This window comes from Strigops habroptila, chromosome 11 (genome assembly GCF_004027225.2).
Source record: "Strigops habroptila isolate Jane chromosome 11, bStrHab1.2.pri, whole genome shotgun sequence".
Classification (NCBI taxonomy): Eukaryota; Metazoa; Chordata; class Aves; order Psittaciformes; family Psittacidae; genus Strigops; species Strigops habroptila.
Window position 1 is genome coordinate 12,646,594 of NC_046360.1, and position 16,133 is coordinate 12,662,726.

The following is a 16,133-nucleotide window of genomic DNA, read 5'->3' on the forward strand; positions in this document are numbered from 1 at the left end:
CTCTGCATTAAAATTTAACAGATCTATTCTCTAATTCTTCAGTTTTGCGTTATTAATTTATGACAGATAAAAGCATAGCTCAGCCTTTCTCATTAACTTTTCAAACGCCACTTAATATTGTTCCATTAAAAGAGGTGACTGAGTAGCCTCTGGATCGACTTTAAAAGCGAGAGGGATGAGGACGGAAAAGGTGCATTAAACAGCTTGCTTAAAACTCGTACTTCCCCACCAACAATTCAAACGACACCATCCCGACTGGTTCGTACTAGCTCCTTCCAGGAGAAATAGCTTAATATTGGGAAAGGGGATGGGGGATGGAGGAGAAAGGCAGACGAGGGATATATATCTTTCAACCCCTCCATCCTCCCAGGCACATTGGGGAGGGTTGGGGTGAAGGCATTTCACAGTACGCCCAAGACATTTCAATAAAAATTTATTGAAACTTCAGTGACTTTTAAAAGGGAGGAAAAAATACAGAAAAAAAATAGAAATAGCAAGAACTTCTCAACATTTATATAACACAAAATATACCTTCATTAGTTTGTTTTTTTCTTTGAACCAGCTCTGAGCACCTGACTTTCAAGCCAAGAAAATATGCACTCAAACAAAGACAACGATAAGCACAGTAGTAAAACTCCATCGTGGGGTTGGTTGGGGGTTGTTTTTTGAGACACACCAAGGAAATGGGGAAAAAAAATAATACAAAGTAAAGACACTTAAAATCTTCATCTTTTTCCTTTCTCTCAAGCCACTGGAGAAGCCTGTTGTCGTGTGTATAACTTTCTGATTGTTGATACTCTATACGGAAAGTAGCGCTTTGAACACTGAAGAAATCGAGGATTAAAAGCTACCATGGCACATTGCCTTTTCTTTTTATCTTTTCTTCTTCTTCTTCTTTTTTAAAGGTCTTTGATTAATTTTGCTTGTTTCTGCTTTGTCGTTTGCGTTCGGCTCCTTTACAAAAGGATGAGATCAGGTTCTCTGGGGTGAACTCCGATTGAAAACGTGAGCCCTCAGAAATGGAGGGATTTCTCCTCTGGGTCGGGGTGTATGTTTAGAGGAATTACGAACTTGAAATGAAAACGACTAAAAATAAAAACAGAAGAGGAACAAAAGAAGACGGCTGCAGTCGTATTTACAGAGATATGTACAATGTCAATAAATTAAAGTTTAATTTCGAGTATCCATATTCCACGTATTTACAAGTTATCAAATAATTACATAAATACTTTGTTTTAATAATAGTGTCCGCTCTTTTCTTCTTCTCAGTATGTTTAAACCTTGTTATTGCATATACAATTAAAGAGGGAAAGCTTTGATAAACCTACAGTCAAGCCAGAGGGTTGAAGATAAAATAAATTCACTTCTTTTTCTCTTTCCAACTACACTTCTTATTGGTGTTGCTACAGGGAGAATGGTTTAAGGTAGTAGGTCTTATTTTTGTTGTTTTTTTAATTATTATTATTATTAGTAATATTTTTTTCCCTGGGATTTGAAACGAGCATTAAAAAATAAACCAAACCCCACCGAAATAAAATATAATACACCACCCCACCCCCCCAAATAAAAAGCAGGCTACTATGGAACATGCAAAACCAGCCACCGACTGGCTCTCAGACATCACAATAATATTTGAAACACACAGCTTCCCTTAATATTGACTAAGGGGGTTGTTGTTAACAACCCGCCCAGGAAACAACTGTTGAAGAACCGATATGCGAGTTACTTACACACTTTTCTTTCAGAAAGAAAAAACAAATCACTTCTCTTGCTTATTTTTTATCCATACGTCTGTTTTGATTTTTTTTTTTTTTTTCTTTTTTGCTTTATTTTTGCTTTAAGGGTTTGGGGTTTGGGGTTTTTTTTCTGTTTTTTCTTTTTTTTTTTCTTTCCCGTTTTTGGTTTGTTTTGGGGTTGTTTTTACACAGTTTAAAAAATAAAAATAAAAAAAGAAAGAAAAGAGGATGCCACAACCCCGCCGGTGACCCGGCCCGGCCTGGCTGCTCCCTGCGAGCAGCCTCCGACCCAGCTCTCCCACCCCGGCTCTGCTCTCCAATCCCAAATCCTCTCCCCCCTCCGCTCACCCCCCTCCCCTGCTTCACCAGATACCTTGTTGTTGATAAACGCGCACACAACGCCGGGGGATTTTATATTTCAAAAAATAGAAAGGGGAAGAAAAAGACAAAATGAAGGGGGGGGGGTAAAAAAAAACCCAACGAAACAAAACCCAAACACTCGCGGGGTGGAGGATGTGGTTTCTTTCAAACAAAGTGCACTGCGAGACTGATTTGAAATGAGCTCCCAGAGGCGGGGGGGTTACGGGGAGCCGCTGCGGGATCTGTCCTGCTTGGGGTCGAGCCCGCTGACCAAGCGCTGGATGTTCTGCAGTTCGCTGGTGGCTGCCTCCTTGTCCGCACCCAGTTTCGGGGAGAGGGACACGGAGCCGGAGGAGAGGGTGGACGAGCGGCTGGTGAGGTCCGAGGCGGAGTCCAGGGGCACGGAGCCGGGGCTGGCGGCCAGCCCCGCCGCTTTACCATCGCCGGAGCCGGCGGCCAGGCCGGGCAGGGCGGTGGTGAGGAGGCTGCTGCCGTCTGGCAGGGGCACGGGCAGCGGGTAGGGGCTGTAGCGGAGCCGCGGCCGCACGGCGCTGAGGAAGGGGTGCCGGTGCACCGAGCTGGAGGCGGCGCTGGAGGCGGCGGCTGCCGCTGCCATGTAGGTGTAGGGGTAGGGGAAGAGGCTTCCGAAGGGAGACATGGCCAGGCCCTGCGGGACGGGGGAAGAGAGAGAAGGGAAAGGGTTACCGGCCTGCACTCATCCCCCTTCGGGGGATGCTCCACGGCACCCCCATGCCGGCATCCCCCCCGCACACATGCCACTGGGAGAGCTGACAGCGGCCAGGCTACTGCCCACGGGAGGGGATGCAGACCCATCCTCCCAGTGTCGAGGCCAAAACCATCCGGACTCCCGAGATAAACCCTGCCCTGCACGGCCCGCCCCCGCCAGTCCTCCTCTCTCCCGCGGGGGAGTCGCGCCCCAATAGGGGCGAAACGAGACAAGGGACATGGTGTCTCCCCCCATCTCCTCCTCTGCGGGGAGATTTTCTTTCGCTGGGTCAAACGCTCTGGCCCCACAGGTATGACGACACACACCACACCCTACCCCCGATGGGGCGGCCCCACTCCATAGAGCTGCTTGCCGAGCCGGTGGGGCTGCCAAGCCAAGAGGGTGAGGGTAAAATTCTTGGCCCCCATGCAGTGTCACAGGGAGCACAGGAGCTAGAGGGCGGCGGGGGGAGTGTGTGAGTGGAAGAGCTCCGGGAGTTCAAGTTGGTGCCCCACTGCTCCCCTTCCCCCGGGACGGAGCCCCCCATGCTCCAGCGGGGGGAAGTGCGGTACCTGAGAAGCCAGGACGTGCTGCTGCAGATGGAAAGGCAAAGCAGCCGCTGATGCTCCCGAGAGTCCCTGGGCCGCCGCCGTGGCCATGACCGTGTTGTCCAGTCCCGAGACACCAGCGGATGCCCCGGAGACGGTGGCGAGCAGGGGGCCCATCCCGGCGGCCATGCCAGAGAAAGCTCCCCCCATGGCAAACTGCCCAGGGTGCAGCAGCAACGGATGCCCATTCCCCAGCGGGTTGAAGAACTGCTGGCCGGCCAGGGCAGGGGGAAAGCCGAGGTTTTGCAAGTGTCCCTGGCTCAGGTGGGCCGTGCTGTCGGTCTGGACCGTGAGGGGGGCGAAGGGCTCTTTGCCCAGCAGCCGGTTCTCATCTACTTTGGGACCATCCCTGAGGGGGCTTTTCAGTTCTTCACCGCTCAGGCTTCCCCCCCGGGTGCTGGAAGAGATCGTAGCCGGGCTGTGCCGGGAGTCCGGAGGGGCTTTCTCCGTCCTCTCTCGGCTCCGACTCCCTGCTGAGTCACTGGGGAAGAAGTGGCTTTTGGAGGGGCTGCCCCCCTTCTCCCGGGGGTCGTCTCCCGCGGCTGCTGCGGAGCTGGCGGGCGCTGGGGTGGTGGCTGTGGTAGTGCTGATTTTGCCGGTCTCGTTGGCTTCTAGCAAGGGATCGTCTTTGCTGTCTGCATCGCTGTCTCCCTCGCTGGGACAGAGATCTGCAAGACAAAGGGAGCCCGGGGCTGGGATCCGGCGCTGCACGTCCCTAAATCCCCTTCGGGCTGCGGAGGGGGGCAGAGAGGCTTCCTGGCCAGCCAGAGATTTAGGTGTAAATACTTCCTTTTATTATGATTATTCTATAAATAAATAAATACACCCCCGGCTCCCACCGCCTGCCATATCCAAGCCAAGCCTGAGTTTTACACAGCGCAGCAAAACTAGCTGCGAAACAAAGCAGCGGCCCTAAGGAGGGCCCTCCCCGGCCGGGTGCTTGGGGGGGCCCAGAGCTGCCTGGGGCATCGGCACCCCCCACGCCGGGAGCCTCCGGGCTGCGGGAGAGGCAGCGGAGCGGCAGGGCCATCCCCGTCCCACTGGCAGGGCGGGAGGGCCTCGGGGATGCCTCTTCCAAGAACTTTTGCCTAGTTTTCATCCTTTTCAACAGGCAAACTTTGAACACGGGCGCACACACACACACAGAGCAGCCTCCATCATCCCCTGGACCCCCCCTTCCTCCTCCTCCTTCCCAAGCGCATGCACGGCTTCGCTGGATTCCTCTGCACTTCATCTCCTAGTTTCAGCGCCCCAGGTGCGAAGCTCTGGTTTGCTTTTCGGGTCCCCTCCCAGCTCCCCTCCCCTCCGCTCGGCAGGACTTTAAACAAACGAGTAAAGCAACAACAAAAAAGAGGTTGTTTCCTCCTCCCCCTGCCCCCCGCCCTCCACCCCTGGATGGATTAATACATGGGAGAGAGCTGCAGACAGCTCCCAACCCCGCACGGGGAGAAATCGAGGGTGACTTTTCTATAACAAAGTTCGGGACTGTATCCAGGGGAAAGATCCTTCCTCTAATAACAGATTCAGAAAGGAATATTAATGGAGTGACTCCAGTTTTGAACTTTTGCCCCGTGGTCTGTCTTTGCTCCCTTGACTCGGAGCTGGCTCCTTTCTGAACCAAGAAGGGGAGGAATGAACGTGCAGCAGTGGGAGAGGGAGGCCGGGGGAGAGGGAGAAGGCAAGAAAGAGTGGGGGAGAGAGAGAGGATGAGAGAGAAAAAGAGGGGGAAAGGGAAAGATAAAAGGAAAGAAGGAAACAAGGACAAGGAAATAAGGAAAGAAGGAGGAGAGAAAGAAAGAAGATAAAAAAAGCAAGAAGGACAGAAAGGGAGGGGGAAAGAAAAGCAATCAAAAAGAGAAGCTAGAAGAAAGAGAAGACAGCAAAGAGAGAAAACAGAAAAGAAGGAAAGATGAAGGAAAGAAGGAATGAAGGGACGTGCGTGCTGGAGGGCAGCTGTACAGGCTGGGATCTGTCCCCCTGCACAAAGCCGGGGCCCAGGCTCCCCACAGGAGGGACCCGGGGGCCGCAGCTCTCACCTTTGAGGCTGGAGGTGCCGACAGCAGGCACGGCAGGGCAGGAGGACTGCGCGAAGCACTTGAAGGCCGTCTGCTCGTTGGAGGACTCATCCGAGGTGGGGTTTTCCTTCTTCTGCCTCTCATCGTACACCCGCATGGACTGCAGGGTCAGCTGCTTCCTATAGGCACATGCACCCGCTGGGTGAGCAGACCCCAGGATCCACCCGGGACCCCCAACCCTTCCCCAATCCCTCTTGAGTTCCTATTTGGGGATGACTAGGGCAGGGGAATGAAGGGCCAAGGTCCCCTCGAGGGGAGAATGCCTTGGCTGCTAATGAGAGGAGATTTCTTGGAAGCGGTGAGCAGCTCCTCAGCAAAGGCAGATATTAAAGACAAGAGGCGGAGGGGAGAGGGAAGCATTCCCTGGAGATTAGCTTTTAAAAGGCAAGGATGTTCCAGAGATATGAGCCATCTTAATGGTTGCTAAGATTGCTAGGAAGTGGTTATTTTGTTAGGCACTTTATGTAATCTTTTCACCAACAATTAACCCGGAGTAAAAACCTATTTATATTTAGAGAGAAATTAGAAATCATTTCCGTCCTGTGGCTCCAGCGTTGGCTTTATTTTCACACTGGCGGACACGAGGAGCTGGGGTGTGTGTGTGTGCACTGGGCTCAGGGCTAGGCAGGGAGAAAGGCCTCTTGTTTTACATTACATTTCCAACCCCCCTTTTTTCTGGGGGGATGGGGGGTGGTGGTGGTGGTAAAAAAGAGGAATAAACAGATTTATTCATTACCTAAACTCGAGTGCAAATGGCTAAAATAAAAACAAAATAAAGACATATCCCCCATCAAAGGAAAAAAAAAAATCATCCCTTTCTCTATTTTTTCCATGACTAAAAATGAAATTCTTCAGTCCATTAAAATGAGTCCTGTCTATCTGTCTACCTGAGGCACAAACTGCATCGTGCTGCTTTCAGTAAAAAATAGAGATTCTTCCATCATTAATTACTTCCATATTCACAAGATACCTCTGTCACAACAGTTTATTTATATGTTTCTCCTCCACATGTTAGTCTTTTTGATACAGTCGCCGGGAAAACACCAGAGATTGAACCAGTGATCAGCTCTGCCCTCACTTCTCCTTCTTTCCCAGTCCCAGATACAAACTATAATGTAATATTCCCTCTCAAAAATTTAAGGGGAACTTCTTTCGCCGGTGATATTTGCTTAATGTACCACCAGCCCTTTGGCCAGCCATTCCCTGCACCATGAAAAAAAAAAACCAACATGGAAAGCAGGAAAGAATTCCCATGCAATCAGCTTGGCATTATTAACGCCAAGATCCTTATGAATTTTGGCGGGGTGATGTGTGGTTTGGAGGCAAGGCAAGGTGATTTTGACCTCTGCTCGAGTTCTGAGCTTTACCCACAAAACCCCAACAAGGTGCCTTTTTATAATCTACCCAGACTCACCTTTTTTCCCTCCTTCCATTCCCGGTGTCCCGAAAACCTTTGGCAAAGGGATTGTTGTCAATTTTTAATTGAGTGATCTATAGGATGGAGAGGAAAAAAAAAAACCAAACAAATAGGTAGGGGGTTGGGACAGAAATAAGGAGATTTTGGATTAAAAAATAGTAGCAAAAAGACCCCTCTCCCCGGTTTCGCCAGTGCCCGCAGGATCCCAGCAGGAGCAGGACCCGTAGGGGTAAAGGTCCCTGGTTTTGGTGTGAATCTCTATTTTCCCCAGCCAGTTTGGACGCAGCGCATCCCCAATCCCCTGTCAGGGCTGGCCAGTGGCCCCGGGCTGCGGTGGCAATGAAAGAACCCCGTGTTGCTGCCACCGCATCGGAATTAATTGAGCCATGCAATGCGATCCATGCAAGTTATGCCTGTGCTTAAAACTCTTTAAATGCCATAATTAAACCGCAAAGGAATCATGCCCACCCCATCCCCCGTGCTATAATAAAATACTTTATATAATTGCATTATGCTCCGCGTGTGTGTTGGGGCGCTGGGGGTGCCAGGAGCCAGTTGATTTTCGGGGGCAGGGGGTTGGTAGTATATAAGTTTTTTGGTGGATGCTTGGGGTTTTCCTCGGGATTCACGGAATGACTGTTTTTTCAAGAGTTTGGAGGGATCGGGGGTGCAGGTGGGGGGGTGGGTGTGCAGGACACCCCATGCCCCCATATACAATGAGCAGAAGCTGATTCAAAGCCCGGCTGGGGCTCCCGTGGTTATAATGGGATAAGGAAAACGGGAACCGGGATGCTCCACTCCCGGTCCCGGACCAGGCTGAAAGCTCCACAATCCCCACAGTTTGAGGGCAGAGCAGGACGCCGAAAAGCAAATCTCTGTCCGCAGCTGAGTGCTGGGAAAGACCGGCCCCGGTCACCGCGTTACCCCACCGCTTCCCCCCGGGATCAGCAAAGAGCAGGAAAACCCACTGCTAAAACCCAGCAGGACTTTTTTAATCCAGGTGATCCCGGCCGTGCCTTCCGACCGGCCGGCGAGGGCTCCAGCCACTCCCGCACGCCGCTTTCCAGGCGATTTCACGGCAATCAGACAAATATGCTCATTTCTGTCCTTCAACCAAGCCGTCCCCAGCTGGTAGATCAGGGCGAAAAGCCCTGCTGATAAGTCCCAAAGCAAAGTCTACTCTCTGTACACACATTTTCTTTTCATTTCCTTGCAAGCGCCCGGCCGCAGAAAGAGAGGAAAATAACCCGAGCCCCGAGGGAGAAGTGGCTTTTTGGAAACCGAGGGTAGAAGGCACAGATTCCCCTCTCTTCACCTTTTAGTTTTTAATAGTGAAGGATGTGTGAAGTTTTTAATAGTGAAGGCAAAGAGAGGGACGGGGAAGCTGCAGCAAGCGGGCTCTGCACATCCAGACCCTCCGCGCTTAACTCATACGCATGCAGTTATAATTTATAGAGAGGAAAAACTCAAAGCCCCTTTTTTGGCTCTTTCGCTTCCTTCCACTTGACTTAATTATCATAAATTCACCATTTGCCACTCTTCCCAATATACCACCTTGGTTGCAAGCGACAATAAACCAGCAGAAATGGGAAGGCAGCGTCTGCAGAGCTGCAAAACTTTCTCACACTGGCTCTTTCAGATCTCGCAGCTAAATTCGAGCAAGATACCCCTCTCTGATCAGAGCATATTTCTGCACCACAAAAAATAATAAAACACTGCAGGATGCAAGAAAAAAAAATCATAATATAATAATAATAGGAACCAGACGTGCGCTCCAGCCTTATTGCCAATTGCTGTTAAAGGAGCTAAAACAGCACAAAGGCCAGGAAGAATTACAAAATCTCCAGCCCCGTTGCTCTCCCCCTCTGTCTTTCGACACACGGAGCCGATTCTCTTCCCCCCCCCGCCCCCCTTTTTTCCTTTTCTGATGCATCTTAGATTAAATCCACACCGAGAGCAGCGATCCCCACCCCATCCTACCTCTTTCCACGTACCGGGGAGCGGTACCGGTGAAATAAAAAGGTTAAGAGCCCTAAACGACCCCCCCCCCCCCCCAGACCTCCCTTTTAATTGCCTTCCCCGAAGTCAGTATTAGGAAGGTGCCCGACCCCCTCCGTCGGCGCCTTCCCGAAGTTGGATCAAGGAGATTTGGGGGGAAAAGACGAGGAGGGAATAGGGGGGAGAAGAGTGGGATGGGCTTCGTGATTTTTAAGGGAACAATGCAGAGTAAAAGTTCTCTTAAAAGCCAAAACACGTAAAACAAATCCATTCTTAATCTCCTTACCTTATCATTCTGGTATGCGGTCACTGCGATGAATTCAGTCTCCGGGAAAACGTAGGTCCTGAACGTGCTATAGGGAAGCTTGAGAATATCGTTGGCTCGCACGATGTGGAACCGGGGCTGGTACTTGTGCATGGAGTTTAAAATGGTCTGGGGTGGGGGAGCAGCGGCCGGCGGCAAAGAGCAAAGAGAGGGGGAAGAAGACGGTCAGCAGGAGCAGCACCCCCGCCTCGCACTTCCCCCCAGCCACCGGCACTTTCTCCTCCTAATTTGCCTTCCCTCTCCTTCCTCCCCTCACTCCTCCTCCCCGCCGAGCACACTCCAAACACACGCACACGCCTTGCAGCATCCAACAAAAAGCACTGACAGCTCCAGCTCGCCGAGGTTAGGCTCATCCGCTGGCCTTTTCGGAGGGGAAAAGGGGGGAAAATCCCAGCACAGCTCTCCTAGGAGAGCGGGAGAAACTACCTCGGCTCCGGCCGCAAAGTGTTTTGATTTCAAAGTGAAAGGAAGAAAAAAAGAAATACAAAATTAAAACCAAGTAAAAAAGCAGCAGCCCCTACAACAGCAACACGACCGCGAGAGCCTTGGCTAGGTCTGATTGCTCGCCCCAATCCACTTAAGGCCTTCTGCGAAAGGCAAAAATGTATCATCTAATCAAATCACAGCCAGCAAATGCAATCTTCGGCACATTAGAGATCCCCCGACCGCGGCCACCACCAGCAACCCCCGGCTCCGAGGCGGAGGCTTGCCCAGGAACAGACAGAAATGGCAAGGATCGTCAGAGCACTTATCAGCAGGTTTGTTTGATTTCACTCTTAGGGTAAGTTTTTATCTCTGCACACCGGTAAATGTAAAGGAGTGGATAGACATGAATGGGCAACTTGACCTCCGATTTTGGTCCCTGTTTATTTTCACTCCAGCTTGCTTTACATTATCCAGATTAATATATATTTAAATGTTTGCGTACTTAGGCCTTTAAGCCCTTTATACACACACACATATCGTTTTCCTACACTTAAAAAGCGTGATCGGCTTTATTAAAGAAAATAAAATAGATATAGAAAGTCACCACAGCTCTAAGAAATACCCAGTTGTGCTATGCTGGGAATATACCTCTCTAAAGTTAATGTTGAATGGCATGGAGAGGTTATAGAATAAACTCGAGGGTTTCATCCTGACCTCAGCAACACTAAAAATCAAGGAATGCTGTAAACCGGGCCGAAGCGCATCCCCTGTGTACGTGGAGAGGGGTTATTCCCTGTTTCCCTGCCGCGGGAGCTGCGGGCCCGGCTCTGGCTGGAGCAGGGAGTCCGGCAGTAAGGAGGGGGCAAAGGAAAGGGGAAAAGGCACTCACAAATCCGTGCTTGTCAGAGATGTTGTTAGTGAGCTTCAGCTTGTGAAAGGTGACGACTTTGGACATCCATTGTTCGCCGGTGGCCGGGCTGTCCGGGTGGATGTACATTCTCTTTGGCATTTCAGGGTCAGCTTTCCCAGCTACCATCCACCGGGAATTATGGAATTTGTACCTACAATCATCAGCCGCCACAATATCCATCAATAAAATGTACTTGGCCTTTTTATCCAGTCCAGTGCATCTCACTTTAAATGGAGGAAACATTCTCCTATGGGCAGAGAGGGAAGGGGGGGGGGTGTGTGTTAAAGAAAAGACAAGACGAAAATAAATCATAATTAATTACAGCGTTTAAAGAAGCTCCTGATTCTCGGTAGCGCTTCTACCAAGCAGTCGCTTCAGCTTGAAGCAGCAGAAAAATCGTGTGTGTCCCCCAGCAAAAAGCCTCCCCCCACCTTCGCCCACAGCGAAACGGTTGCTCAAAAGCCTCAAAGTTTCAGGAGAAAATGGTCCTTGGGGTGGGAAGCAGAAGGGGAGAGGTCCGTGTTCCTTAGGAATCTGCAGGCACCTTCCCTCTGCCACCCCTGAACCGCAGAGCCTCAGCTGGGGCTCTCGGCTCTCCCATGATTTTCCTGCTAAACAAAGAAATGCGAACAGCTCGCACCCCGATAAAATAACTATTCCGCATTATTCTGACCCAATCCACCAGTGGGGAAGCAGAGAGGGGATGTTTTCACTTTACAGGAGGAAAAATTAAGAAGCCCCCTCGGTTGAGGCGGACAGCGCGGCTGCGGGGCTCCCCCCCGCCAGGGACAGCCCGTGGTGTTGCAGAGGGCTCCCCGCATCCCGCACCACGCTGCCCGGCCCGGCTCCGAGCTGCAACAGGATACCACAAATTTGCTGTTTATTATAACGAGCGGTTGGCATCCAGCAATCTCAACTTAAAAGGAAACACATGACTTTGCAACATGTAAGAGCGCTTAACACTGGCCGAGGCTTTCGCGCAAAAACTTCTGGACCACAATTAACACAGGAAAACTTCGGGAAAGCAGTAAAATGGGCGAGGGGATTTTTATTCTTTCCCTCCTTGCTGCTCTTAGTTTATTTTTCTTTCCCCTGAGCCTGCAACTGGTGGTCTGCAAGTAGGTGAAACTCCAGCAAGGCAGATGAAGGCCATCTAAGAAGACTTTTCAGGAGTGGCTTCCTCGAGTAATTTTCCTGGCAAATTACACGCGAATTGTTTAGGAGGTTTCTAAGAGAGTCCCTTAGAAAAACACCCGGGTGCAAAGGGGGTTTTCCCCTCTCCGTGTCATCACAGCGATAGGTAAAGTTGTAAAAGAGCGCAGATGTCAATATAGAGAGGGATTTCAGGTGGGTAAAGCTCTAAAAGGCAGAAGCGCGGAGCATGGACGCGCCGGGTGGGTTCATTCATTCCCGGGCGAAGGTTTCACGACCGTAGGGACGAGAGCTACGGGGCCGGGACCGCTGCGTGGCTTTGGCAGCTTTTTGTGCTTTTCTAACTAGAATTAGCCAGCACAAATGCACGCCTAGATCCCAGCAGAGAGAGGCACAAGAGAAGCAACCGATAAACTGAGCCTATCTGCCCTCCTGCAGCTTCTGCCTCGCCAGCAGCGAGCCGCCGCTCCAGAGACATTTTCCTTCATTCTCCCTTCTTTTTCTGAAGGAAGAAAACCTACGTGCAGCAAGGCTGAAATCAGGCCGGCTCCTTTTCCAACCCCAAGTGATTTTCTTTCTGCTCCTAGTCTTCCCCAAGCAGCATTAAGCCACTGAAGCACGAAGGGACCCTCTCGCTGAGCAGGGCCGGTTCGTGGCAGAGCCTTTCCCCGCAGTGTTGCTGCTAGAGTTGGGCTCGGATCTCTGGTTGCCTAAAACTTTCCATAATTCCAGGTGAAAGGAGCTTTAGGGAGAAAGCAGCCCGTGAAAGAGCCTTGCTCTGGAGCAGCCTGGTGGAGTGCAGGGACTGAGGGGTTAGGGAGAGGGGGGGAAACAGAAGAAAGACACAAACCCCCGACCCAGACCTACCTTCCTGATTTGGTAATCACCATCTCTGTGCCTCTTTTATGGAATTGCTCCCAAAGCTCTTTGGCTTCCAGATGCACTTTCGGATCATCTTCCACCTCTTCTTCTGGCTCCAGAGTTTTTAAAGGCCTCAGATGGGCTGCTGCCTGGTGACCCAGGGAAGAAAAGGGGATACCAGTCTCTGCAGCCCCCACTAACTGATCCATGATGGGTTTAGCCAGAGCCCCGGGAAGGGAGAGAGCAGCCGCCCCATTGGGAGGCAAAGCCAGAGCCGGGAAGAAGGGAGGCTGATGTCCCAACACAGCGCTCATGGCAAAGTCCGGTGCCCGGTGCGGTAAAAAAGGATGATAAGCCATGCTTGTCCCAGGGATTACTGGATCTCTCATCGGTATATTCATCCACTCCACTCCTCGGTCTTCCTACTGCTGGAGTAGTCCCGGAGTGGTTTCTAACAGCACATCATGAAGAAGAAAAATTAAGATAATAACAATAACAGCAAGAAAGCACAAAAAAAAAAAAATATATATATATATATAGGGTGGAGGGAAATAAACTCTAGACAGCACAGTACATGGGGGAGAGGCAGAACTTCTACAGCCTACAACTTCCCGAGCCGGGGCACATCCCCAGCCCTCGGGACAGCGGATTAACAGGATTGTTCATTATTAGTCTTGCTTTTTTTGTCTTCGGTCTCTGCGGTTTGCCTTTTTTTTGTGTGTGTGTCCTGAGTGGAAGTCCTTGCGCTGGAAAAGAAACGCCGAAGAAGGGAGGGGGGGAAAAAATCCACCGGGTTCGCTGTCTGCTCCTGTTGCCGCAGAAGGGCTGGACAAGACGAGATCCTTTTTTTCTTCTTCTTCTTTCTGTTAGTCTCAATCCCCTGTCTCCTCTTTCGTGGTGGAGGGTGACGGCTCGAAGCTGGGTTTTCTTTTTGGGTGGCTGGCTCTCCCCCCCCCCTCCCCCCCACCCCTCCACCTTTCCTCCGTACGGTCAGGCTGCAGAGCAGAGGCTGGGAAGGGAGGGAAAGCAGAGAGAAGCAAACCAACCCACCCCCCCCTCGCCGGCCGAGGAAGGCTCCTGAGCAACCTTCAGCAGGAAAAACTTGTAGGGAAATCTCCTTTCTGCCTCGCCTTCCCCCCTTTCCAAGCAGGAGCTGGTCAGGGTGCCCTGATTTCCATCAGGATCTCTTCTTTCTTTCACCCTTCTCCTTTTCCTTTATTTTTTTCCCCTTCTCTTTCTCTTTCACTCTACCTTAAAAATAAAAAAAATCTGGAATAATTACATTCTTGTCTCCTCTCCAGCAGCGCTCCAGCAAAGGAGAGAGGGAGAAAGAGAGGGAAAGAGAAAGGAAGAGAAGGGGGTGGGGGGGGAGAAAGAGAGGAAAAGAGAGAGAGAGGGAGGGAGGGAGAAGGAGCCTCTCAGCTCTGAGAATTCCCTGTGAGTCTGTGCTCTGCGTGCACCAGATTGTATGGATGTGTTGTGGGTTACAAGGGAGCTGGAGCCTCCTTGATTGGCTCTTTGACGCTTTCGGACCAATTGTGAGGCTCCATAGGCGTGGTTTTGACAGGTCGAGTGGAAGGGGGACAGAGCTGAGTTATAAAAAGAAGGTGTCGGAAACTGTAACGCTGCAGCAAAGCATCACTAGTACTCCGGGCCGTGTGAATATGTCAACATGATCAGAGGGGAGGGCGCAGGCAGCGCCGGGGAGGGCGGCCGGCAGCACCCGCCTCTCGGGGGGGGGGAAGAGGGGGGAGCTGGGGGCCTCCTCCCCCCTAGCCCTGGCTCCCCGCGATGGCCGGCCCGGGCATTTCCAGCGCGCTCTCCTCCGCCCGCCTGCCCCGGTAGGAGCTTCCCCAGCAGCGGCTGCCGGCAGCGCTGGAGAAGCGGCAAGGGCACGCCGGGAGTCGCGGGGGGGGACTCCAAACGTGGTGGTTGGGGGTCCGGCTCTGGGTCGTCCCCCCCCCTCCGCCGCACCGTACCCCAGCTCTGCCCCAGCCCGCAGCCGGAGGGGAACGCCCGGTGCGTTCCCCCCGCCCCGGAGCTCCCCGGACCCACCTCGGGCGGCCGCAGGGCCCACCGCGCTGCACGCCCATCCCCGCCGCGTCGCGCCTGCCGCCGGTCCCCGCAGCCACCGGGGCTGGTGTCCGTCAACCCCCCAACTCCCGTTGCCGCCTCCCCCCACCAAAGAGAGAGTTGATTTCTTTAAACGAGACAGGACCTCTAGGCCGGGGGGCTGGAGCTTTCCTTCCGCCCACAAATCTGGGGGTGAGCCCCGAGGGGTTAGGAGCCGGCCCGGGGGATGGCTCCGCGGGTGCCCCCCCCCCGGCTGGGGGCTCGGCTCCGGCTGCCCCAGCTGCCGCGGCCGCTGTTATTATTGTTGTGAGCGGCTGCAGGCTGCGGCGAGGCAGGCAGGGGCCGCCTCTCGGCTCAGCTCCGGGCCCGGCTGCTGCTAATCCATAGGGAAGGTTGAGGAGGAAAGGCTGAAAAACGGGATTTTCTTTCTTTCTTTTTGTATTATCCCTTTTTTTGCCTTTCTTTCTTTGGCGCTGAGGATTAAGGCCACTCGGCTGGCACCGGCGCCGAGAGGGTTACGCTCCCACACCCCTCCTCTTCCATGAGGTGCGCGGGGAGGAGACGGGAAGTGCGGCTTTCCCTGCGCCCGGGCCGGGGCAGGGCCGGGGCAGCGCCGGGCGGGGGGGCCCATCCGCGGGTTGCCCCCGTGCCCGGGCCCTCTTGGAGCCAGCCACCCCCCGGGGAATGCATCATGCGTGGGGCTGCGCCGGCCCCACGGAGAGGGAAGAAAGAGCCGGGCAGGATCCGCTTGGGAAGTTTATAGGGATACACGTTCATGGTGGTGGTGGGGTGATGACAGTGCAGAGGGGAATTGAGGCTGGGTGGATGCGTACCGTGGGAGCCGTGGGCATGGAGAGCACGGGGTGCCCACGGGTGTCAGGCGGGATATCCCAGCGCTGGGAGGTGCCGAGTCATCCCCCCGTACCCCCCCCGCCTCTCTGGGGATTGCTGTGGGATCTCCCGACACCCCCATCCTGCTTTAAAGCAGGGAAGCTAATCCTCCGGGAGCGGAGCGGCGGAGCGCGGGGGCCCGGCGCTGGCTGCGCGCAGATGGGAGCGGAACCTCTAAAGTGATTAGCTCTTCTAACATTGCATTTTTGACGCACATGGTTAAGAGCGCTTGGCGCCAGCTTGGTGAAGTCCCTGTAGTAACCAGCGTCTAGGATCGCTTTGCATTCACCAAAATATCTCCCCTTTGGTCGAGGGTGGGGGTGGATGGAGAAAAGAGGAGGAGGGAGGAAAGGAAGCGGGAGTAATGCGTTCAAAGAGGATGGGGGGGGGGGGAAGTCTGATATGTTTCTCGAAGCCAGGAGCTTGGCTACCCGCGCGGCGCTCGGCTGCGCTGTGCAGCTAGTTATCAACCAAGACAGCGAGTCTTTCCAACCTCTGCTCGGAACCGGTCCTTGGGCTCGGTAGGACCCCCCGAGCCCTATGCCTTCCCTGCAACAGAGCCTGCAACAAACGC

The 16,133-nt window shown here is 52.8% G+C and overlaps 1 protein-coding gene across 1 annotated transcript; it reads right to left on the bottom strand.

Moving 5' to 3' along the window:
* Positions 1-416: 416 nt before the first annotated feature.
* On the bottom strand, positions 417-14,125 carry TBX3 (T-box transcription factor 3). Its single transcript, XM_030501654.1, has 8 exons — positions 13,646-14,125; positions 12,602-13,046; positions 10,562-10,829; positions 9,208-9,354; positions 6,921-6,997; positions 5,468-5,625; positions 3,396-4,099; positions 417-2,763 (listed from the first exon to the last, which is right to left on the bottom strand). Exons 2-8 carry the CDS (start codon positions 12,994-12,996, stop codon positions 2,317-2,319), a joined length of 2,196 nt encoding a protein of 731 aa, XP_030357514.1. The 5' UTR covers positions 12,997-13,046; positions 13,646-14,125; the 3' UTR covers positions 417-2,316.
* Positions 14,126-16,133: the final 2,008 nt, after the last annotated feature.